General features: G+C 42.3%; 2 protein-coding genes across 4 annotated transcripts in view; both read right to left on the bottom strand.

The window, feature by feature from the left end:
* Positions 1-2,534: 2,534 nt before the first annotated feature.
* bola1 (bolA family member 1) lies at positions 2,535-4,783 on the bottom strand. 2 transcript variants are annotated; one of them, XR_013077432.1, is made up of 3 exons: positions 4,739-4,783; positions 2,639-3,518; positions 2,535-2,599 (listed from the first exon to the last, which is right to left on the bottom strand). XR_013077432.1 is itself a non-coding variant. In XM_076736279.1 (2 exons), the coding sequence occupies exon 2, from the start codon at positions 3,493-3,495 to the stop codon at positions 3,043-3,045; it is 453 nt and encodes a 150-aa protein (XP_076592394.1). In that variant the 5' UTR covers positions 3,496-3,518; positions 4,739-4,783; the 3' UTR covers positions 2,535-3,042. The 2 variants fall into 2 exon arrangements, 1 of the variants encoding a protein (XP_076592394.1); XM_076736279.1 differs by having other exon boundaries at positions 2,535-3,518.
* Positions 4,784-4,899: 116 nt separating this feature from the next.
* sv2a (synaptic vesicle glycoprotein 2A) overlaps positions 4,900-25,567 on the bottom strand; it is a 45,165-nt gene continuing 24,497 nt past the window's right edge. The window contains exons 3-13 of one of the 2 annotated variants that reach the window (XM_076736144.1): positions 22,737-22,917; positions 21,092-21,243; positions 19,614-19,747; positions 17,948-18,037; positions 17,140-17,247; positions 16,281-16,369; positions 15,212-15,376; positions 14,584-14,717; positions 10,507-10,713; positions 9,456-9,615; positions 4,900-8,859 (exon numbers count right to left, since the gene is read on the bottom strand). In XM_076736144.1, the coding sequence (XP_076592259.1) occupies positions 8,676-8,859; positions 9,456-9,615; positions 10,507-10,713; positions 14,584-14,717; positions 15,212-15,376; positions 16,281-16,369; positions 17,140-17,247; positions 17,948-18,037; positions 19,614-19,747; positions 21,092-21,243; positions 22,737-22,917 (1,604 nt within the window). In that variant the 3' untranslated portion in view covers positions 4,900-8,675. Of the gene's footprint in view, positions 8,860-9,455; positions 9,616-9,957; positions 10,420-10,484; positions 10,714-14,583; positions 14,718-15,211; positions 15,377-16,280; positions 16,370-17,139; positions 17,248-17,947; positions 18,038-19,613; positions 19,748-21,091; positions 21,244-22,736; positions 22,918-25,567 lie in introns of those variants that run through there. The other variant, XM_076736145.1, reaches the window with a different exon arrangement.

Below are 25,567 nucleotides of genomic sequence, written 5' to 3'. Positions count from 1 at the left end.
TAACCATGAATATGAGTTTGTGCAGCACAGCTTTGTTTTTCTCTCTCTAACATTAATAATCTCATGACCCCACAGATTCATCTTGTGACCCCTTCGAGGGTGCCTGACCCCCGTTTGGAACCACTGGACTAAATCACCAAACTGTACATCAACAACAATAAAATGTTGCTTAGACACTGACATATCTGTATAAAAATCAAATCATGTACAATTCTGCAGGATGAGCACTTTTATTCAAAGTACATTTTGCTTCTGGTACTTTTACTTAAGTAGGATTTTGAATGCAGGACCTTGTTTGTAATGGATGATTTCTGCGTTGCTTTATCAATACTTTTACTTAAGTAAAGGGTCTGAGTTCTTCTCCCACCACTGGTTAACCTACCATGCCTGACATTATAAACTAAACATGCCATCCCAGCATGGAGAAACTGCTCTCAGTTGAATAATGTACATCCTTGTATCAGCTTATGTGAGTATAAACTTTACTTTGGCTTTTTGGATCTAACGGCTGCTCAAACTACCCCCTCCTCATTACACCGCCACACCTGAGCAAAACAACTTCACCTGCATAGGAAAGCAAGAACAAAGGGTTGAAAGAGTACTAGAATGATGTAATCATGTAAAAGTACTTTACAACACTACCCTCCAACTCTTGCTTCTACTTCCAAAAGTAGTTGACTCAAATACTTTGTTGACATCTATTTAAGTGAAAGTAAAATTACCGATCTTAGAATATATACTGGAGAAGACAATTAGAGCACTTGCAATTCCACCTCTGGCCAAAACAAGTCAGAGTCTATTAAGGTGACCTGACCGACCCTGTTATTTCGCTGTATAACTGCCACAGACTAAATAGCTGATGTACTACTCACACATGTAAAACAGTCCAACCTTTTAAGTGCAAGACAAGTCCCTGCACTCCACCTCATCACCCTTGACGACTTGACGTCTTCTCCCTCTCCATCATAACAGCACCTGGAATTGTGACGCGTAAATCTTATCGGCAGAGACAGTCTGCGGGTCCCCGGGCTGAACGGCCCGGCTTATTGCTTTCTCCCACAGCCGCGACCTTGCTTCTTGCCCCCTCGGGCCTGGCTCTAATGGGCGAGCAGGGGTCATAAAGTGGTTGTGTTGCTGTTTTCCTCTTTCCAAACCAGTGACACCAGTTGTTCACCCTCCTCACCGAGGCCTTTTGTGAGGCCTGACAGGCTGTCAGTTGCAGGCGGAGGATGATTGTACAAGACGGCAGGCATTACCTTGAGGTGACACCGCATTCCACTGAAGGCCTGTCTTTATGAGCTAACAATAACTTTGAACAGCTCTGCAGCGCCACATTAAAAGTTTGCAGCAGCTCTGCGTTGTGTGATTGGTGAAGTCTCATTCTTGTGTTGCATCAAATCTGGATGTATCTCTTAAAAAAATATGCAGCAAACTCATGGGATGTATGATAATTAAGCTAAAGGATTGTCGCTTGTTAAGACTCCCACAGACGATTTTTGGCATAGATTTGCTGCCTTATCGCTCTCACGGGCTTGAGGAGTGATTTTTGGCCGTCATCGGGGTTGCGGGTAGGACAAGAAGACCTTCACAGTGACACATACAACCCCAAGACTAAAATAGACGCCCACCCACCCACACACACGCATGTACACACACAGTAAAGAGTGTGTCATTCTGAGAACGAGTGCAAACTACCAAACATTTTGTACTTTCGTCCTCTAGTTTGTTCAGCCAATCACTGAAAAGCTGAAATAATCATCGTCTAATAAACATAATCGAGCAATCATTTACAGAACTGTAGGATAATTATATCAAACACTTTTGATGCTTTTGATTGCAGAATACTTTCCTGTTTTTGTGCCCTATATGTCGTGAACTAAAACATTTCGTATCGTATTTATATTCAGATCTTTAGGTTGCTTAAATAAACTCGGTGGTTCAGATTCCCACAAATTAGTTTTGGGATTGCTTGTGTTATTTTTGCCTGCACGACTATAAGGAAAAAATTAAGACTAACTGGAAAAAATTATGTTTGACTTAAAGGGGAATAATGAAGACATCTTGTATTCATCAGCTCTCTCACCATTCAGTTTGTCATATAAGTTGTGCACATACTGCCCTCGTGTGTTGAGCCACTGGTACTGACACTATCCTCCCAAACAGGCACTTCATATGGCAGGTACATTTGGCGTCACACCTCAAACACCCCTACAGATTTTAATGTAAATAAGCATCACTGAAATCTTGAACTATTCAATATCCGCATCATGATTTTAACAGACTTTAACAGAAGAGTGTTGATATAAAACAAGGTTTACAGACTTGGTGAGGGTTACATGAAGACACCAGGAAAGGAATGTACCACATGACTGACTTGATCTCACTCTCACTTTTTAAACAATTAAATGCATTGAAGCCTCAAAAGCCTTTGCATTCATGGCATCCCCGGTTGGCGATTCCTTTGCTTTGAGCATAGATAACATGATATCACAAGAACTGTCAATTTAACCTTTTAATCATGACTCGCAGAAAGGTTTACAATGTTTTAACAATACTGTTTATTTTCAGAATTGCAGAAACACAGCCGTGACCATCCACTCTTGACCTCTGCCTTAGTAAATGCCATTGCTGTTCAGACTAGAAGAGCTATCCTAACAGTAAAGTTACTATTTACTCCACCAATCTGAAATGACTGAGGGCACTATGAGCAGTAGCATTTATGTGGAAAGTCCTCATGTTAGTCGATGGAATTACAGTGTTTCTTCTGTGTTGCATTCACTGAACAGCAGTGTGGCACCAGCAATGCTGATTTAATGCTTACAATTACTGTTTTATTATGACAGAATAACCACAGAGACCCAGTTTGTATTGACTCCTGTCATTGCACCAAGAATGCATAAATAAAAATGACACAGGGCTCCGTCACAGCTGTGTAAATTTACACAGGAAACAATAATCTTCATATCTCTCTTACAGCATCCAACTGCTTTCTTCACAGTTCAGTCCGACAGCAGACGAACGACTGCTTCATAGTCCATCCCTTCACTCTCGTCCGGCCTTCAGTTTTTCCTCCATTGTGTGATCTCCCTTCGAGCCTCCCAGGCAGGGCGGACTCTTAACCAGGGTGGGGTTGCTTTGCCACTGCTCAGGAGTCTTTGCCTGGATAGCCAGCGCATGAACGCAGCTGCTCAGCTCTTCTTTCAAAGCCTCATTAACCAGGCGGTGGCGCTTTATCAGGGGCAGACCCTCAAACTGAGAGCTTACAACCAGGACGCGGAAATGGGATTCAGAGCCTGGGGGCACAGCATGCATGTGGCTTTCATTGTGGACCTCTAAGTGGTCCGGCTTGAGCGTGTCGGTCAGTTTGGCTCTGATAGCCCTCTCAACAGGCCGGCTCGGGTCTGGGTCCATGTGTGGTCTGAAGTGGGCCAGAGGCCGGCTTAAGGCAAGACTGGTGGAGATGGGCCGAGCACAGCGGAGCACACTGGGCAGCATCAGAGTTTGTGGCAGGAGATCAACTGTGAAAGCCAGGTATAAATACAGGTGATTTGCTATTTAATGAGCTCAGAGATATTCATGTCCTGGTGGGCATTTTTGCTCAATGCCAAGCTTTGACGTGTGTTAACACACCCTCCAAGAGCCATATTGGAGTTAGCCCACTCTTACTCAGCAATTAACAGGTGGCTGTATTTGTAATGTGTGGGTCCAGTTGGTTCTTGGATGCCTTGTCATTGACTGGAAGTTCATCAAGTCACAGTATGGCAGCACGGTTTTCATGTTGATGTCTGCATGTTAGTTAGATCATTGGTAGGGATGCTTGATACCCATACATCAGATCAGCAACAGAGGCAAAAAAGTCGTATTAGGTATTTCATAGTTTCGGTCACTGTAATTTAAAATTCAGTGTTTCAGTGTTGCCATTCTTGGTACCTCCTGTTGCTTCAATCAATCAACCAATTAGTAAGTTATACAAAGTCATGTACACAGATCTTATATTTGGGGAAATGTACCACCAGTACCAGCACCATAAGTTGGATATCAGTATGAGATTGAGGAGACGGAGAACGCTGGACCAGTACATCATCAATCACCTGTTGTACAAAAGTCCTTAATTACATATAAATACTATGTTGTGCGTTCAGGTACATTGTTAGTGGTGGTGTTGCACTAGCCTGCATGACATTGAGCGGCGTCTCTAATGTTCGGTGCTCTGATATTAAAGATGGAGGACAATTAAGATGGAGGAATATTGTAGATTTAAAGGCAGACCTTTTGTACTGAACTGCAGCAGACTGTGCAGGTGTTCCCAATAAATCGGCCGCTGAGTGCAGCTCACAGCTCGACATGATGGGGAGAACTGACGAATGGACTAAAGGACTGTGATGCCACCGCAGAGCTGCCGTACGCAAAAGCAACCGTAACTCATAACATGAGCCCATTAGACCAGTTCCAGTCCAGGCTAACGTTTGGTGACAATGACTCCACAATGTCCGTTTTGCTGATAGCTAGCATAGATAACCGCATATTCCTGCTAAACTTCAGCTAATTGTTTGTTTGCTAGCTAGCATTAGCTGTTAGCTTTCGTAATAAACATCACCCGTAATGTCGGAAAACTGAGACACTGTAACGAAGTATTTACTACACCAAAAAGCGAAGATAATACACCCGTGTGTGTGTTCCATAAAACACTTAAGAAACGCTGAAGCTCACATGAAAATGAATTTTGCTAACTACTCACCTTGCAAGTGAAGTCAATCGCGTCCGTCACGTTACACAAGTCACCGGAAGTGCTAGCTGGGTAGTGTAGTTTTGTAGTCCCGTAGCAATGCAGGACTTCAACCGTCTTTTATAAATGTAGAACAATACTTATAGACATAAAGAAATGACAAAAAAAAAAAAGACTTTTCGTAATATTTCCACTTATTTATTCTTCATGGTTCTTTGTTATCCATTGTGATTCCACAGGGTCAGTTGCACAGCACTGTGCGAACCCAATCAAAAATCAACAATGAGAAAATATTGGAAAAAAAAATCTCACACACCTTTAAACAGAACTGATGTTGTCACATTTAGGCTAACTATGATTCATAACCGGTATTTAACATTGATGTATTTACTTATATTTCATTCTCATTTACAAAATACACAAAATCAAAGACAACATACATCATTGTTCATTTACACTTTTTTTTTTTTTATAGCTTTTTTTCTAGTCATGGTTCCACAAACAGTTTCTATACTTACAAACGATCAACTACGGTTTCTACAGCACAGTACAATGACAAAGGTGATAAATTCTTTGTTACATTTAATTAATGGCAATGCAATTTTATTGACAAAAGCTTCAAGACTTAGGGTTGTTTTAAAGAATACACACGAATGTTAGCTGTTAAGTCCTGGGCCATTATGAAGCCAACACTCAGCATTTTAGTGGACAAGGCCAGCATGTAGTAATGTGCTCCAATTCCCAATAGCTTCAAAGAGGAGAATAAGAGACAAATACCCAAACACTTATTGCTTTGTTAACTTTTTGCACTCACGATTGACTGTTGCTCAGGCAACAAGTTACTTGTACAAAAAACCCTGTAACATAAGCTAAGATATGTATCTACGAGAGACAATTTTGACTTGGACGGAGCCTGAACTGAGTCACTGAGACAGGTTAGCGCTTTAACAGCATTCCATGTCGAACAAATACAACAGTTATCTTGACATCGTCGATTCTTAATTTCATGGGTGATACAGGACAACATACAGAGAATAAGACTGCTGACGCTTAGCTTTTATATTTGTACAGTTAATGTGCATTTATATACTCTCAGTGTGCTTTAAGAAGAAATCTGGGCAAATTTTGCTCTCTGACTTGCTGGCCATTTTGGCTTCTGAAGCCATCATTTCTTGCAGTTTTAACACAAGAGCACATGGACTTTTAAAGACAGGTTTTCAGGTGAGTTGTGAAAAGTTTTCATCGCCATAATAAGTCCAGTTGTTCCTGTTTTTCACATGACAAGTGGCTGAAAACCTACAAAGACTGCAAATTTCCAGGGGAGTCAAATGGTTTGAAGAGCTATCTTATTAGTTACATTATAAGTACTTTTATTTACATATATTCATATCTATAACAGAGAATTGATGGTGTAATGTGTAAACCCAGGCCATACAAAATATTTGGCAATAATTAATGAGAGATGGCACACTCATAGATAATGGGTCAGATGTCAAATTCGGAGTTAGATCGGTGTGAGACGGAGGGAGTGAAATGCAAGGGGCAGGTCATCAAAGCTCGAAGCACCTATGTTCACAACTGCACTCGTGTTCACAATCTTGTCATTTGGTAGGTTTTGGTCTTTGTGCTCTTGCTAAACGCTCGCCTTGGTCTTCGTTAAATCTCTAGCAAGGCTGCATCAGAATGTGTCTAGAAGAACTCAAGGCATTCACAATTGTGCATGTACAACAGTGTACATTTAGTGCAATGGGTTGTCTATTTATTGAACTGTCTTTGAGTCTACGTATGGCTGCTATCCTACAAAATGGCAGTTTGGACGAAAACTTTTTTTTGTTAATCTGTTGATGATCGTTTGTCTTTTGCCATGCAATTGTGAACATACCATCCTAGCTTTTCTAGATCAGGGGAATGTGGCGATAATTTCCGCCAACCCTCTGTGCTGTTACCAGTGTGGGATATATGACAATCAGCCCTTGGCAGTGAGTTCTCTACGGTGAATCTCGTGTTATATCTAGCTACATTTGTATAGTAAAGCACAAGTAAACACAAGGTCCCAGCACACTTCAAATCCACAACCTCATTATCAGAATAATCCTTTTCGACTGCAATTAATCCTCACTGTTCAACATGTCATGTGCCCCAAGGTCCTACACATCCCAAATTAGGAACATTTTAAACAGAACAACTTTGCAGTACTCCACTGTTTTTACTTTGGGTGCAGTATTTTCCAGCCATTCTAATATTGACTCTATTGACGCTGTTTCAGGTTGTCTTCATCCAAGAGCAAAAAAACAGGTTAAGCATGTCCAGTACGTCATCACAGCTACCCCACAACCTTTCTCCTCAGAATAGTGTTTGCCAAATATGAAATGGTAGAAGACACAGAAAAAATGTAATCTCAATATTGCACAGAGGTTCAATATTGCACTAAGAAGCACACTCACATTAATATAAACATTCAGTTAACACAAATAATTACATCATAGTTTATCTGTCATCTCTTACACGCTTAACATGATCCGTGCCTGCACTGAAACCATCAGAACTAAAAGTGTAGGCTTTTTGTGTAACTTTTTTTGATTATTTTCATGACCTGCTTTTCTTCAACGCGTAATATGATTCAAGTTAATGGACATTTTCAAGACCATCCTGTGGAGTGTGCTCTAAGAAGAGTGTGGTAAGGTCTGTGGTAAGGTCCATCAGCCTACCAACAGCAGAAGAAAAGCGTTGTCTTTTGAGGGTAGGAAATGTTAAAATATTATGGTAACTTAAACCAGACTAATTGATCCCATGTTATTGTACTCTCAATTTTCATAAATATTCATACATACTTTGTGACATGCATAACACCCTCCAAAACATATTTTATAAGAGACGAACATACCATAAAGTCTGGGAGGAGAGGTACTAAAAAAGGCATTTCTTACAAACGGATACACAATATGATTGAAAAATGGTGATTGAGTGTGAGGCTCTGAACATTTTCATGGAGTCAAGAAAATGTTAGGGACATTCACACTGGCAAATCGTTGTGCTTAAAATGTACATTTCAGCAGACAGCTTTGTTTTTGTGATGAAATGGCAATTATGACAGCACAAAATGTTTACTTGGCGTGCAAAACGTATTCACTGGCTGATCTGAATGATCTCATGGCTAATCAGAAACAATGCTTTAAAGGGAGAAGGGGCTCGAGTGATCTCCTCATCACCTTCTAACAACAACAAAAGCAAACCTGGAATGTTCTATAATCTATAAAATGGCAGTTATTTTGTACACCAACACAAGACCTCAGGAGATACAGAATGAGGACAGGTCTTTGTTTTAGAGAAAGCCAAGAGAGCTGTGTCTTGGTTTTACCCCGCAAAGTCAAAAATGCTTCAAATCGAGGCATAAAATGTCGCATTTTTGATTGTGTGTCCAACAATGGCAAAGTACTCAAGACTTGACAGGTGAGTTGAATTTGCTCAGAAGAATGGAGGTGATTACAGAGAACTCTGCGACAATGACTAGTGGTCATTTCTATGAGTCTATTTGCATGGCTCAATATCAAGAGCCCCCATCCCCTGACCTCCAACCCTGGGTGTGTGTACTTATAGTGGAGGGACCAAATCTAAATTTATATATTCCAGGAGAATGAAATGTCATGCTGTCACTGGCATGTTAGTATGACTTTTGCTCCAATTCTGAGCAACTATCAACAATTTGTGGCGGCTCAGGGTGTATTCAGGCATTCTGATGGTTTGTCACAGCTTCACTATTCTTGATAGCATGGAGGGGTGCCTACCAATTAATCACCAATCCCAAATATTTACAGCAAATTTGTGTCACTCTTCTGCACAAATTGTTATGTGAGAGGGGTTAGAGGGTAGGATTTGGGAGGGCTCTTGAGCTGTTCATTCACAGTGTGGCGAAAACTCTTCTGCCCTCCAGAAAGCCATAGGCACCACACTACTGCAGCACCTGACCCCGCGTCTCTGGGAGTTTGAGGGCCAGAAAACTGCCCGCCGCTAGCGCACCCGAGGCAAAGAGGATGGGCACGGCCTTGGTGATACCGACGAACGAGGTAAAGATGCTTATTCCTAAAACAGCCGCTAATTTACAGAGGGCGTTGAGGAAGCCAAATGCCGTGGTTCTGAGAAAAGACAGGGGACAGATAAAGAGTACAGAGTCAGGGTCAGTCAATGCAGCAACAGCAGATCAATCTTTCAATTTGTTTCCCAAAACAGCCATTTTGTTTCTGAGATGAGCTGTTCAGGTAGGTCTCAAGACTAATTTATATTTTAGACATTTCTTTGTGAAGGCTGTGGGGACTCCATATAACCACAAGGTGGAGCTATAATCTTCTAAAATGAAAACTCAAAAGCTGCTCTCACACTGATTATGAGAGTGCAACCCAAAAGATGCTTTTGCTTTGGCAAAATGTTGTCATGTTCTATTTTACATTGGGTTGCATTTCAACAAAAAAAGTGTTACATTTACTTATTCAGCTATAAGGTGGGAAAAAAGACTAGAGGACATCCTAGTAAAGCCATTAGGTGGCAACAAGACAGCGAGAAGCTTTACATCACATGCACTACTGATGATTTCACCCCACAATGTCATCCGTCCCTGTAAGCCAACCAATCATCGTAAGGCAACTCTTATGACATCATTCACCACGTCACTCAGCCCCGCTGACCGTGCCTTCACGGTGTCAAGGAGATTTCAGGGCATGCCTAAATTGCCTACCTCTTGTCAGAGGGATAGAGCTCGACGGTCAGCACATCCAGGGCGTTCCAGGAAGCAATGCTGATTCCCCCGAACAGGCAGAGCAGAGCAATCATGGCTGACTCGCTGTTGCCAAAGGACAAGAAGAAACAGCTGATGCAAGAGATCACACTGGAGCCCGCTGGAGATAAAGGGGTAAAAAAAAAAACAAAGAGAGAGAGAGATGAGGGAAAACAGTGATGTATGAAGAAAGAAAGAAACCCTGCATATGAAAATTAGCAGTAACCTTTTGAACTGTAATGCATCTACACCAGGCAGTGCAGTGTAACAGACATGGTCCCACCAGTGCTCCACATCCCCCGGCTGGTACGCAGACAAAACAACATAATGGTGACAAAACTAAATCTTGAATCCTTATAATACTCAGGCACCGGAACAAATGGCAGCCTGTGACAGTACTTATCAAAATGTGTCATTCATCACTCTGCGATTAGATTTGAGAGTGCGCTTTTTTTATTTTATTGTGTGTCAGAGGAGAGCATCCCTGGCTTTTGTTTATCTATAAAGTTCCTCTAAATAGACTATCACTTTTTCATCATAAAGTCTCACCAGGAGATCTGCAATTTCTGAACTTGGTCTGCAGACTGACTTCATTAAATTCCATGAAATTCACAATTTCAACTCTAAAAGGAAGTGAGTCCAACCGCCAGCTACTATAGACAGAGGCAGTCTGCCTCATCGCTGTGAAAAATGTGAGCTGTCCTCATACTTTGCTGTAAGGACACCATTCATTAGCTGGGAAACATCAAACCTCAGCCATTCAAAATGCGAGGTCACAGTAGCAGCATCTGAAATACTACAGTTTTTAAACCTCATTTATACATCAGGGCAATGGTAACTTAGCCTGTTCGTCTTCTCTAACCTCTGTGCGTCTCCACTGACTTGGTACAAGTTCTGTGTTCTTCCAGCAGCAAATGAGAAAAGTCTTCCACTTATCCACAAACATAACTCCCATTCTACTTTTATTTCAATACACATGGCGCTGAGTACTGTGGCCCTGCGGTCGTGTTACCTAGCATCCTCAGCCGTCCAATCTTATCCATGAGCAACGCGGAGACGATGTTGCCCGGCAAAACAGCCAAGGTGCCCAGGAAGCTGACAAAGTAGACCATGTAGGCATTGTTCTCATCACTGACGTCACTGAGCAGGCAGCCCTCTTTGTTGTGCAGGAAAGTGCTGTTGATGAGCTTGCAGTTGACCAATCTGTACTTGAAGAGATCTGGGGTGAAAAGAGGGAGGGAGGGGTTGTGGAGGATGGTGAGAGATGAGACAGAAAGGGTTGGGGGGGGGGCAGACAGTGGAGATTATTCTACTATTAATGTTGCACAAGGCACAAAGTAAACCAAAGTCTTTAAAGGTGAAATTTGGCTGCAAACAGCTTAATACAAAGTAGAGTGGATCAGAATGACTGCAAGAGGATGGGAGGGGACGTGTCATGAAATTTTCATTTTTGTGAACACACAAGGCAGCAGACCTAACGGTGAACGCAAAACGTTAACGATTCATAGTAAAGATTTGTAAAAATTACATGCAAATAAACTCTTGTTTGTTGTGTGTTTGTTTTTTTGGCTGGGTTTTGCCAAACATGCGGGAATAACCGGAGCAATAGAGTAAACCCTATCACGATGTCAGTGCAGTGCTGACTAAAACGGTACAATGGAGCTGGGCCTGAAAACCGTTCAAAAGCGGGACCCAGTCCACGTGAGACCCCTTCAGGCGCAGCGTCACTCCACTGTTGTACTATGTGCAAACCAGCGACGACTCTCCAACTGAATCATTGGTCTCATTAGTCGGTTCCTCCGTGAATAAGCACCTGCAGCGTAACTGAGGAAGCTACGACACGACCCACGAAAATAATCTTCCATGCTTACTTCGATTATAAAAAAAAAAGCAGATGTAGTTATTCGGAGGGTCGGGGTCAGAAATACAATGCAAAGAATGAAAACGAAAGCAACGGAGAGGAGGAACAAAGAAAGCGCAGTAATACAAAGATACAATATAACTGAAAGTACTACTGCTGCTGTCGTGGTGACAACAAATACTATAAAATCTAAAAAGAAGTCCCAAATCCTCGCGATAGTGTTTCAAAGAATGATGGAAAAGTTTGCGCATCTTGACGGAGACATGAAACGCAAAACTGTAATTCCTGCAGATTTAACAGCGGGAGTCATTCTTCTGAGTCCGGGTAGAGTTGCTGAAATTCCTGCTCCGGTGCCACAACTGAACGCTGTAATTTTGTAGTCACTTTGCCAACAGGTGGCGGTGTCTGTCGCTCAGGTGTCGGTGGCTCAGGTGTTTCGTTGTTTTCCAACACTCCGTTGTCCATCGCAGAGCTGTCGTCCTCCTCCTGTTCGTCCTCCTGAGTGTCAGATCCGTCGTCCATTGGGCTCCAGAGACCAGGGCTCTCAGGTGGAGAGACGTGTCGGAAGGGGAAGGCAGAGGACTAAGCGGAGCTGACTGAAGTCTGTCCGGACTGGTGGCGGCACATCTGTAGATGGTTCGTCGCCTTCTGCCGGGTTAGCACTCGGTGAACTGGGGCGATCAGATCCCGGTTCAGACGTGAACAGGCGAGCCGCAGCTCTGGTGAACCAAGGGGGCGCAATCAGACCAAGGGTGAAGATCGGCATTGCTTTGGTTGTGGGAGTTCAATAAAGTGAAAATAATGCAAAGCAACGTGCAAAGCACCTGGACTATGCACAGCGTCCGCCAGGAGCCTCGCTGTAGATTTATATTTAACGTAAAAGCGTCAATGTGGAACAATGTGCAGGTTATAGGACATGTCAGTCAACAGAGGTGTGTAAGGCAAGTCACACACACACTTGAAACTTTATGGTGTGTGAAAGTTTGTCTTACTTTTTCACGTCTTCTGAATCACAGCAGATAAAATGACAAATAATTGTTAAACTTCCTTAACATCAGTATCATAAAATCGCCATTGGTGGGTTTTTTATGTATTCATCTATTCATTTTACAGAAGCTGCACACTATATTAAAAGCGGATCACCTGTGTCAGGTGTGGTGCAATACACCTGTATCTGGTCCAACGGCTGGTTTGTCAAATTCCTGTCACAAATCGCACAATAAGGACAAAGAAACACCCCAAATAAATCCGTGACAAGCTTATTGCAACAGACAGTATGACACAGTCAATCTGTCTGTGTCAGATGTGCAGTAGAGAGGACAGACACTAAGAGGCTACAGCCACTGCAAAGGAGCCGTGTTGTGCATACAGCAGCGGTTGCATTGGCTGCTTGAGTCACAGCTTCACAGCTGTTCAAAGAAACTCACATGACATCCTGGCTTTTTGTTAGAAAAAGCATGTCAATTAAGTGCAGTCCAGTGTAACACTACTACTCTACTGTACCTGTTCACACTCACTGCTTTTTAGGGACAGCTTTTTATTCTTAAATAATATTTTGTACACTTCTCACATTATAGTTACTACATCACCCCTCTGTCGGGCCTCCTGAAGCCCTCTCCTATTTGTTTCCTGTAAAAGGGCGTGCAGGTTATTTCCTTATCTGAATCAGGTATCTAAGAGCAGACAGTGTTTGTCGTGCAGCTGTGACTAGATTCCATTGACTTGATATTGAAAAAGTTGAAAATTGTCACTTTCATTTGGCAGAGAAGTGACCAAGTGACCATTTGGGCCAACAGAAAGTATCTCAATTCATTCTTGCAACCCAACAGGTGTTTTATTCTAAAGATAATCTGCCAAGAGTCACTCTGTTGCAGTAAATGAGAATATGAATACAAACTACTGGCATCTTGCAGTAATAACACTGTGGGTAGATAAACTGTGAAGAACAGCCCTTTAAGCCTCTGGCCCAGCACATACAAGCTAAAACGATGTCACACCTGTGTAGCCCAACAGCATTCATCATGTCATTTGTTCCCATCATGCCACATCGTGATAATAAGGTACGGTTCACTATGGCAACTATGAGACAGCCTGAAGTTCTACACAGGGAGCCAAAAGAGAGATTAAGCATTAATAAGCAAACAAGTTCCATAATCCCACTCTAATGAGGGACCCCTGGCTGCCGCTGATAGCAGCTGTGAGTGATTGCTTGACGTGTGTCAAGACTGCAAACAACCAACAAAGGGAGCCGAAGGTCTGGCTGACACATCTATTGTGTGCAAGTGTCCGTATGTGTGGACACAGCTGCTGAGTCTTTAGTGGACGTTGTCCCTTTTCTAAAATGTACAAAGATACAGTTCTCATCCGCTTTCTGCATGTCACTTCTATTGTGTAACTTCAGGGGAGAAAAAGCAATCATATGGTTTGAGGTGAGAGATGGCACCGCAATTTCAAACCAGTCAACAGTGGAGCCAGCGGAGAGGGGAAGAGAAAGTAATTGAGCCATTTTCACAGACAGCTGGAGCTGACTTTGCTGCTCTTTTGTAGATCAGGAGAAGGAAAGGTGGAAAAAATACTGTGTCTACTCAAGCTGAATGTCATCGGATGCAAATACATGCCCAGGGCTGTTGTGCTGATTGTAAATTGTACAGGTACTTATACTTTGTCTTAATAGAGCAATGACAGCATCATCCATCCATCATGATACTAGATGACAACACTGCACTCACACAATCCTTTAATAATTTGTAGCCAGAAAACCAAAAAGGGCGAAACTGTGCTAATATCTCTACTTAAAAGAAAGTTATTTATACGGAGTTCTTTGAGAGCGCTATAAATAGCACAGGACGAACAAGGGCAGAGAGAGAAATGGGAAAGACAAGATCACGTTCATGGCACAGCTTACAGCACTTTGATTGAAGAAATTATTCGCTTTTTGAAGGGATGACTTCACTTTCAAGTCAAAGAAATCAGCATCAAACTGACCTAACTTGTAGAAAAAGGTGTCATTAAAAGGCATTACACACACACTTTCTGAAAATACTGTGATGATCTTCTGTGGACTGGATTCCTTAACTTCCTGACGGGGCGGGGACACGTAGCCATTTTCCTGTCTTGTTGAAAGTTGATGCGACACACTTTGTGTCTCACTTGTTAGATAGAAGTTGCCACTCGTGTTTGAGCTACAGTGTGGGTCTGCATTTGTGTGTGTGTGTGTGTGTGTCCTACCTGTGTTGTAGAAGAGGGTGGCGATGAAGGTGCAGTTCTTGAAGAAGGTGTTGCTGGAGGTGATGTCCTCAAAGTAACACTCCTCAAACAGTGAGTCCTCAAACACCATAGACCTCATTTTCAGGTTCATAAATCTGCAAAGAATCACAGACGAGGACAATGGAATCGAGAAATGGAGGCAAAGAGACGATGAATAGATGGAACGTGGAAGTGGGGAGTGAAGGGAGACAAAAGAAAGATGCAAAGAGAGAGAGAGATTTGAAACTGTGAGGCTGTCAGATATTCAATGACCATGTGACTGTTGCAGAGTTCAGGTTGAAAAGGCAAGGTCAAAGGAAACATCAGAGACAGGCTTGTTAAACATGAACAAGTCTGCAGGGCTTTCATTCAATCAAAGCAATGTTCACAATAAAACATTTGCTGAACCCTCATTTACATTTTCATCTGGTTTATTGTCATCCACCGCTAAGTGTTTACACTGTGTGAATCCATCCATCCACTGCAAAGTACTGGAGAAATGTAAGATATGAAAATTATGGAATATTGTTGGAATAAAAGGCAACTGGCCAATTTAAAACGAGGCCTCCTTCGACAGGCCAACCCTAACAAGGGGAAACAGCTGACTCACTTGTCGTTGAAGTACTCTCCCTGGCGGTGGACCTGGTTTTCCAGGGTGAAGTTAAAGGTGACGTGTTCTACTTTCTCCTTGACGAAAACCTTGGTGCGCGAGGAGTACTCCTGCTTCTGCAGGTACTTGATCATGTCGGGGAACCACACTGTCAGACCGTAGTAGCTGGTCGAGGAGGAGGAGGAGGAGAGAGACGGAGAGAAAGTGAGAGAGCTGCTGTCATAGAAAAGGCAAATATACAGAAACAGGCCTGCAGGGGAATGATGATGCCTCTGTCAAAGAAGAACACGAGCAGTGTTTCTGTTATGTCTCGTTTGTTTAACGAGTACAAAAAAATGGCGCAACCAGCAGGGACGCCAGGAAGTTACTGCTCGCCACGAAGAAATAGTTGAACATATAACCCTCTTTAAAATGAGAAATCATCGTTTTTACACTTTGGTGTTTTTACTGATCAAACAAACAAGATGTAACATGTTACTTAATGAGCTTTTGAGATGTTACCAGGTGGATTTTATGACTAACTGTTTCCCCTGTTTCAGCTAAGCTAAGCTAACTGGCTGCTGGCAGTTGCATCACAGTTAACATATGGACATGAGACTGATCGTCATATCTGACACTGTGCCAGCGAATAAGCATAATTCCCAAAAAATGAACCTATTCCTTCAAGTAGAGTTTAAGGGACTTCATTATTAGCATTTTGTGGAACTTCATGTAACATTCCTCACTGGCCTCATTATTTTTAGCTCTTTGCTTTGCTGTTTCATTTTAATAAGATGAAATCTGATAAAAGCTGCTTGCAGTAATCACTCGTCTGGAAATATGAACCTCACATGTGCAGTCTGGCTTTGTCGCTGATGATGGACACATGAGTGCTTCCTCTGCATTCAGATCACACACAGCTACCTGACAGCAAGCTGTTCAGCTTGCTGTCAGGTAGCTGTGTGTGCTGAGCACAGGTAGCTGTTCGTGCTCAGCGCTAGCCAGCTCTCTTTGATCGCAGCGACTAAATGAACTTCATTGACTGGCTGAAAAACCTGCAGTGGTGCACCGTCCTTTAGCCTAATCTCACCTGAAGGACATAGAGAACCACACCGCCATCATCATGTAGGTGGTGCGACGGTACTCGGGGGAGAAAACAGTCTGGAAATTACTCCAAACCTGAAGGAGCACAGACATGGACACAAACACAGAGACACAGAGAGAAAACAATAAATACACAGTAAAAAGCAGATAAAAAGCAAACATACATCCGACATCACGGAAAACAACAACTTTCATCAGCTGCAAGAAATAAACACCGTGTCCCAGAATCCCTTTGCAGGCACAGAGTAAGCAAAGTGAGGCAGCACAAGCTGAGAGACAAACATGTCCTGCCAGTAAACACACATCGTCCACAAAGACAAAGGGAATTATTACATCAATAAAGCCTGAGCTGAGCTGAGTCCAGCAACATTTCATCTTCTGTCGGACGCGCTCGTTTATTTAACACTTATTCAAACTAAATGCTGATTCTCTTGATTATACTACATAATAATGCTTTGATCCTCACAGGATTTGGTGGGCAGTTACACCCCCCAACATACTGATGACCCGCCCTGTTTTAAAGGAGAACAAGCCTTAGACACAGCTTAGCTTACTTAGCTTAGCCAAATCTCAAACGCAACTTCTTATTTTCCCAATTCTACTTTAAACAAACAAGATACCTGTTGATACTGAAAGTGAGCTTTAAAAGTGCTGGAAGGAACATTTTTGGACACAGGCAGGCTCGCTGTTTCCCATTCTTCCCCTGTTTATGCTAAGATAGTTGATTCCTAGCCCTTGCTTCATATTTACCAAACAAATATGAGAGTGGTATCAGTCTTTTCTCATCAAGTTAACATTCCCACATGATTCGACAGTGAAGTAAAACAAACTGAAGGGTTTATCACCTGATGGAAAAGTGTGGTGAGCTTTGTCCTCCATTTCTCATGCCAGGCGGCGCCATCGCCCAGGTTCACCAGCTCGTCCATCTGCTTCACTGTTTTGATGGTGGTCACCTGAGAGCAACAGCACAATCAGTCAGTGTTTAGACCGAATTACTGTGTTTAATGGTGGTTAATTACGTTTTTCCTCAAAGCACTTTAAAGCTTTACATGTGAGGGAATAAAACATGCTTTGACATGCAAGTCATATGAAATACATGTAACTTATAATTAATTCACTATCAGATTTTTCATCACTGCTTAACATTAAACATCCGCTTTGAAATGTTACAGATGCTCAGTAGCATTAATGTTATTTCCGAATTATTATTCATCTCTATTATTCAAATTAACGTACAAATCAGCAGCCCCCATGGAGGCAACCCAACCTCTAAGAAAATAAAAAGACTCCATTCAACCTAAGAATTATATAATGAGAAGGACTTGATCTGCCTAATCTCTTACCATTAACATTATGATGTATTAAACATGGCCAGATATGATGACTAATTTATTTGTTAATACAGTAAGAGGAGGTTATAAAATATATTTGTCACCCTATTTCATTTATCTATTAACATGAACTGTGTGGCTGGAAGCATTACAGCCGTTTAAAGAAAAATCAGTTTGAACTCATTAATATGCAGATTTATGCAGCACAGAGCTCAAAACCTGCTGCACTGCATTAGCCTACAGACAGACAGACAGACACACATGCGCTGTGTGAAGACATTTTTTCCTGCATACAGACAACAGTGACAATAAGATTCCTTACAGAGAAGACCCTCTCTGGGTAGCCCTTGGCCCTCATGTTGGTGTCATGGACCTGCTTCAGGATCATCCACGCCTCGTCATGTTTCCCATTCTGGAGGAGAAAAACAACAACAACAACAACAACAACAAAAAAACGAATTTACATGTTATTCAACACTCATGTTGTACTTCCTGGAAATGAAAACCACAGCAGGGAGGGTGAAAGGTTGCCAGAAGGTGGCGCAGGCCTTAAGTCTCACTCAATATTTCAACACGTCTTAACAGTTTGCTGCAGTTTGTGAAGCCTGATTAACGATCAGGTGTAAGAGCGAGTGATGTTTTGGTTCAAACATTAATTAGCAACTTTGTAAGCGTCTGAGACACCTTGATGTGAGTGCCAAACAGATGTGACAGTGCCACAAAACGACAGCACACATTTGTAGAAATTAATGTGGCATCTGTTGAAAATCAGCTTTCAGCAGCCAGTTCAGGCAAATGTTATGATAAGTTTCTATTTTTCAGGATGTTAAAGTCAAGATGTGAAAATCTTGACTCAGCTTTGCTCTTGTGACTGCAAATATGAAGCTTTAGCCAGCAGTCACTTAGCTTAGCTTTGCACAAATACTGGAGACAGCAAGCCTGGCTCGATACAAAAACAACAAAATCTGCCAACCAGCACCTCAAAAGCTCACCAGATTTAAACATTTTATCTCACTTAAATTTAATCTACACCAAAACTTAAAACAACTTAAAACTCACATTACACTTCAGTTCTAATCGAGATTAAACAAACAGGATATAACTTTATGATTAAAAGGGTCTAGAAAGCTTGGTAGGCAGATTTTGTTACCTCCTGACTGGACTGAGCCAGGCTGGATGTGGCCTCCTGTTTCCAGTCTTTATGCTAAGCTAAGCTAACCAGTATCTGGTTCATATTTACCGTACAGACTCTGAAATTTTGAGATATGGGCCTAATGTATGTTTTTAATAAGGTTTTCTTACACCCCAAACCAATGATCTTTCATTCAAAACCTACACTTAATCATTTAAGCATATAATGCAGTTTCACGTGTAAATGTACACACTAGTTCACATCTCAGTTTGCAGATTTTTCTGTATCTCTGCAGCCAGCTTCATTTACTGTACTAGAACGATTCACTGATGCCTTTTGATGTCTATGCGTATCAAAGCATGCGTGGGTGGGTGTGTGTGAGAGCAGGGGTGTGAAACATCAAAGTTAGTTCAAATGAAAAACCACAAAGAACAAGTGGGCAAATTACTACTGAAGTAACAGTTTCTGTTTGTATAAAGCAGTGAATAAATGAATACATGAAAATATGTCATTTGCTGTGCTTATGATTGCTAAAAGTGGCTTAGTAGCACATTAACAGAGTGATGGTAATCCTGGGATGGTAATTATTCACACACTGGCGATCAGCTGCACAGTTTGTGTGTTATCTCTAACGTTCCTATTTACTTTTTAGTGTGTCAGTATTCAAAATACACTAGCCTGCTCCCGGATCTATATATGTACATATTTATTTATTTATTCAAATGACTGTGGAAAAGTGTCTAAGCAGCACAGTATCTCCCACTTTGCAACTGTTTTCAAGGCTGTTTATGCATTCAAGGAGTCATTGTATTCAAAGAGTATTTCCACAGCGTGTGGCGAGAGCTGTCAGGCTGACCTCCAGGTAGAAGCGGGGGCTCTCAGGCATGGTGGTGAGGGCAGAGATGGCCGCCACAGAGGGGAAGGCACACACCAGCACAAAGACACGCCAGCTGTGGAACTGGTAGGCCGAGCCCATCTGGAAACTCCAGCCTAAATGAGGAGAGAGAGGGAGGAGGTGTGAGAGAAAAGCGGAGCTAAGAGGCAGCTGCAGGACTTGTGCACAACAAGCTTCCTCAATTGAAACTGTACTGCTCTGCTTGTATGCATTTCTTTGAAGTGCAGCCATCAAAAGCTGCATTGCAGTGGGTTTATCACATGTGCTCCATGTCGGTTAGCCAAGTTGATCTCCTCAGTCAGGTTGAAATGAACTAAAAATGTACAATATGAATGTTTTTTGACATCTGGGTAGGTGCTTAACACAAAAAGGAAGTTATTACAACAGAAGAAACACGCACAACCTTTCAGCCTCAATTGGTCTGACACTGAAAATAGCACTGAAGTCAATCCAGCATCTCGCTCTCTGACTCAGACTTGACTTGGTCTTAGTCATTACCGGATGTTGACTAAAATTTGAGAATATTAAAAAAAGGGAAACACATTGTATCAACTGTTTTAGCATGGTAACACTTTATTTTAAGGCCGTACCCACAGCATTTATCATTGGACATCTTTTTATTTAAAAATACTGACAAGAGATGTGGCTGAAAGCTCTTTACTGGACCTTGAGTTTAGACCTTTTTAAATCAAACTACTGTCCCTTCATGACTTTTCAGTACATTTACAGACTGTTTTAAACCTGGCTGTAAATAATGTATCAACAGCTAATAAATGCTTCATAGCACACAGTGTGGATTTGGTCATTTAAGTCATTTTACATTAAATATGACTACAGCTATGAAGCACTGTTTCATCAATCACACATTTATCATTAATACACCGGTTACACGTCCTTTTAGTTATGACGTTATGTTAGAATTGTTAACAAATACATTAACAAACATTCATCTATATATTAGCTTTGGACTATATTACAGTGTTATAAACTATTATGTGTTTATACACTTCTTAGGGGATAAAGTAGGTGTTACCTGTCCTTCAGAGCTCCAGAAGAAGCTGCTATAATGAGCTGATATATAATGATATAGTATACATAGCTCCTAACTCTGCTGTTAGTACACAGGCTGACACCTCTGCTAAAATCAGTTTTGATTAACCTTATTAAGATTAAGATTAAGAAGCAAACAAGATGAAGTTAAGGTAATACTCATTTTGCATTTTTGTAGTTTGCATCAAATGACAGTGGTGGAAGAAGTGAAAGTTGCATTATCACAGTATAAAACAACTCCATTACAGGTCAAATCAAGTAAAAGTACTGAACTATTAGCATCAAAATTTACAAATAATGCAAAATGCTATCTAACACATTAACTCATCAGCAAACATATTGCCTCAGACAATTATTTACTGACTGGCTCATCTGTTTGTTCTTCTCACCATAGTGTGGGATGATGGCCCAGGCCATGGCAGAGGCGTAGATACCGCCAATCATCCAGAACATGCAGAGCCAGCTCAGATGCTCTCCTCGCTTCTCCTGGGCCAGGAACTCAGAGTAATAGGAAAACACGATGGGAATGGAGCCGCCGATACTGTGGAGTAAAGAGGGAGGCCGGAGTTAAAAGGCAAAGACAATTAAAAGAAGAGCAAGAGAAAGGATCCTCACAGAGGAGAAGCAAATGGTGGGTGAGATAAGAGAGAGAAAGAAGAGAGGAAAGACAAAAGCAGGAAAGATGACACAAAAGAAAACAAATTAGGTAATGCTGTGAAGAAAGAAACAAGTGGGAATAAAAGCAATGTAACAAAGAAAGACAAAACACAATGAATTAAAGGAAAGCGTTTTCAGAAAACAGAGCAGGGAAGAGCGTGAGACGTGAGAAACGACGGTGAGGCTTCGTGCTTGATTAAGAGAGAAGATTAACGTCGTAACGGCCAAGCTGACTGCAATCGATAGCACCATCTTTATGGCCTCTGCACGTGTTACATCACAACGATTTACAATCAGATGGGATCTGATCTGCGCCAACACATTCAGAGCTGAGCATCCAAACAGGAGCCGCGCTGTTAATAGAGTCAGCTTGGAAAAGTTTAAAGTTCACCACATTGCAAATGGCAGCAGTATCCATAATGAATCAGCCGTTATGCAAATTTCACCAGAAATGGATGACTTCACAGTCTGTAGATGTGTTTTACTTGTGGAAGAGTTTTAGGCTTAGCTCAAACCTGCATTACAATATTCTAATTATGAGCTCTAACAAAATCATTCGATTGCATGCAGGATGTAATTAAAGGAATAATCAGGTTTACTGCCAGATTTCACCATCATTGAACTTTCTACATTAAAGCGATTATCTGAAGGATCTGAAAGTGTCTGACTTTGATGCCCCCTGGTGGCAGCATCAACAAGAGTCTACACCCACACTAGCGGCCCAGCAAAGCAGTACGAGAAGGAGTTAGTTATGTAACAGTCTGTTTAATACCGATGCCTCGATATGACCTACAAAAGCAAACAAGACCATCAACAAGAAGGCTGGCTGTTTCTCTACAGTTATTCTGAATGCTTGTCCCCCAGTCCGATTCTCTGCAAAATGAGACGAAACAACACAACAACAAAGAGTCAACGGCATTCGACGCCATAGACAAAAGTAGCCTCAGGAGACCAGAAAGCACCAAAGCTACAAATTATTCATTTTAAATGAGGAGTGTGACAGTAGCTGCATTTCTACAGCTTTTACACCACACTTTAATCAAAAACAGGCTCGTTGAGTGGAGGTTCTTGACCTAAATGAATGAAATTACTGCCTTAAGCTTCAGTAAATAAAACAGCTTGAAGGAAATACAAAATATCGAAAAGCACATTCCAACACTTGATTGCTAAACAGCTCCTGAAATGCAGAAAACACCAAACATCCAAGTATCTGAGGGTGGATTTTTCTCCTGTTAATATAAGCACAGCATTTCTGTCTGTCCTTTGACATGTGGCATTGCTCTGCCTGTCAAGTCAACTGATGCACCACAGCGGTCGTGACTGTCTCATTTGCAGGCCAGGCTGCTGTGCCCGTGTGTGAGTCATCTGCCTCCTTACCCCACACCAGAGGCCAGGCGGCAGAAGAGGAAGGAGACGTAGCCCTGCACGAAGGACGAGAAGAAGGCAAACACGCTGTTGATGGAGAGGGAGATGAGGAGGGTCTGCCGTCGGCCGATCCGATCGGCCAGGCCGCCCCACACGAAGGCCCCGACCATCATACCCAGATACACGATCAGACCTGAAGGAGAAAGAGAGAATCGAAGCCATGGAGGGAAGAGAAGGAGAGTAAGGGCGGGGAATGCGATGGGAAGAGATAATGAGGGAGGGTAGAGAGACAGAGGACATGATAATGAGGTATTATTCATCAGTATACTCATTGATATTACATCCAGCACTCACTTGCACTCTCATTAGCTTTCCAATGCCCAGCCTATTAGCTCATGTTAGCCTTATTGGACGACTGAAGTATTTTGCATAAAGCAGAAAAGAGGGAGATCTTCTGCATTGCATTCCCAGACACATCTTTCTTCCCTCAGTATCACCTCAGCTGACACAGCATCGGCTGAACATGATGGGAAGATGCAGCTCCTTCCCTCCCGCTTCAGGAAGTCACCACCAGGGAGCAGACAGGCCGTTAACAGACGCAAACATCACCGGTGTCGTGTAACATGACTCACATCCCACGCCAGCCTCTCTCTGCCGGCCTCTCCAGCTTTCTCCCTCTGCGGCAGTGAGGATGCTCCCACACACACAAGCGCACACATGCACACACGCACTAGTTGCTCGCTTGCAATCTCGGCCTTATTGACATCCTGTCAACAGTTATTGGTGAGATCACTCTGAATGAATAAGGAGGTGCAGCGCCTGCTCTTGACATCTGTGTTTAAATGTCATTCTCAGTTTTCTGTATGTAAAATTTTCTACTCTTACATCAATGCTATGTTATTTTTTTTACTAAATGTGCGAATTAAACCCATGTGTGTCCAGCATTAAGGCACGTATCTGCACTGAGTCCAGACTGCAAAGGAGTCAAGATGTCGAGTTCACTTTGTTGATTTGAGATCAGTTTAACTGAACGTCTTGTGTCAATAACACGATACTACCTCATTACTACACACAAACAGCTGATTCACTGACAACACAATCTCAACTAAAGGTCCACTTGCTCCAGAGCTTTCGGCTGTGCCTGGTTTGTGTTTTCTGGAGCTTTTTTTGGTTTCCCACACCCGCCCTACATCATCCTCGTTAGCCCGGCCTGTTCCCAGTGTTTTCCCCGACCAATCAGCTCCTTCCCTGTTCTCCTGTTTCATTCGCCTCACCTGAGCTCCTCCGCCCGCCTCTCCACCTGCACCTCACCCCCTCATCAGTTTAGTTTGTATTTCAGTCCAGTTTTCAGTTCAGTCTTTGTTGACTCATCTCCTCTGTTTGCCTGCTGTGTGTCACTTTTGCTATTTTCAATGAAGAGATTTGATCCTGTCTGCCTCCTGTTGCCTGCATTCCCTCCTCTCATTGTGACAAACTGTATCTCAGTTTTGCTTTGTCATCTGCTGTTTTCAAGCTCTAGAGTTAACTGTAAAGCCTAACTTCAAAGATAACATAGATGAGAAATCCTAAATGTGTTAACAGTTCCATTACTATCACCAGACAAGAACATCAATGTTGGACGATTCTATAAAACCCTGCATCATGTTCAGTCTTTTAAAGTCCGATAACAATATTTTTCCGTCCTCTCAAGAAGAATGGCAACATCAGTTGTTTCATTAAATGCCCCTAAAAGTGACAAAAACCTTGTATGGCTGTAATAATTACGACAACAGCAAAGAAGGAAGTCAGACGACGTTATTATAACGTGACAAAGTCAATGAAGGGACGAGGCTGGCATGGATGGATGAAACAACAAACACTGGACGTTGACACGGGAGACCGCTGTTCATTTCCTGTTTCCCACTGACAGCCAGTGTTTTATAAAGCATGACGAAGATCCCACAACCTTAATGAAGAACCCAAATTACAATATTTCCCTCAGCTTACCCATGTTGTCTAAACCTACTTGTGTCAGTGCCCCGGAGCTACCCAACTTCACCACAGCTTTGTCAGATCATAAAACAGATGTAACGCAGTGGTTTGTAACCGTCTTGGAAGGTAACGGTAAATTATCTCCTCCTGCATCGGCACTGGCAATCATGAGTTGTGAAGTCATTCATCGGATACTGGGCTGGATGAAGACCTTCTGTATGTCACAGCTTATTTAGCTGTAAGGACCAGCTTGCTGTACTCTGTTCAGTATCAAGGAGACTTGCAGCAGTGATGAGGGTGCAAGCTGTTCCTCCACCTAATGGGAACCACATCACAACAGCTGATACTGCTTGTAGAAAATGACACAAATCAGCTCTGCCTTTGTATTCCTAAATGGAGTAAATGAGCCAGATATCCTGGGGTCAATTAGCTCACCACATGATTTACACCCATGGTTTAGGTCTACATCGGCTTTAAACTGATCTGTTGGATCAGCTGAGATAATCCATCACACGGTCTTAACAAGTTAACTGTTGCTGAGGAAGCTGGACGCGCAGCTCGTACTCACTAGAATTACAAGAAATGCTGAGGCAGAAAAGCCCAATTTTAGCACTGAGGATGGATGTTCTTGACTTGGAATAACACAAAGAGGGGTGTCCCTTCTTTCTAGATGAAAAGACCTTTAAAGGCATTAATAAAAGTGTGTGCGTGTGCGTGACTGATTCCCTCAGTCTCTCTGTTTCTGTATAAACACTGCAGTGCTGAATTGGGGGAGAAGGTGACTTTCACTCTGTTGTTGGATGGATTGCAGGGGATTCTCTGCGTGCATATGTTGCTGCCTTTCCATGATTGCAGGTGTGTGTGTGTGTGTG

The sequence above is a fragment of the Chaetodon auriga genome, chromosome 8, assembly GCF_051107435.1.
Source record: "Chaetodon auriga isolate fChaAug3 chromosome 8, fChaAug3.hap1, whole genome shotgun sequence".
NCBI classification, from domain to species: domain Eukaryota; kingdom Metazoa; phylum Chordata; class Actinopteri; order Chaetodontiformes; family Chaetodontidae; genus Chaetodon; species Chaetodon auriga.
The sequence above is the reverse complement of the archived record's forward strand: the minus strand, read 5'-3'. Positions and strand labels throughout refer to the sequence as shown.

Coding starts and splice junctions, on each gene's coding strand:
- bola1 (XM_076736279.1), bottom strand. CDS start 3,495: ATGCTGCCCAGTGTGCTCCGCTGTGCTCGGCCCATCTCCACCAGTCTT.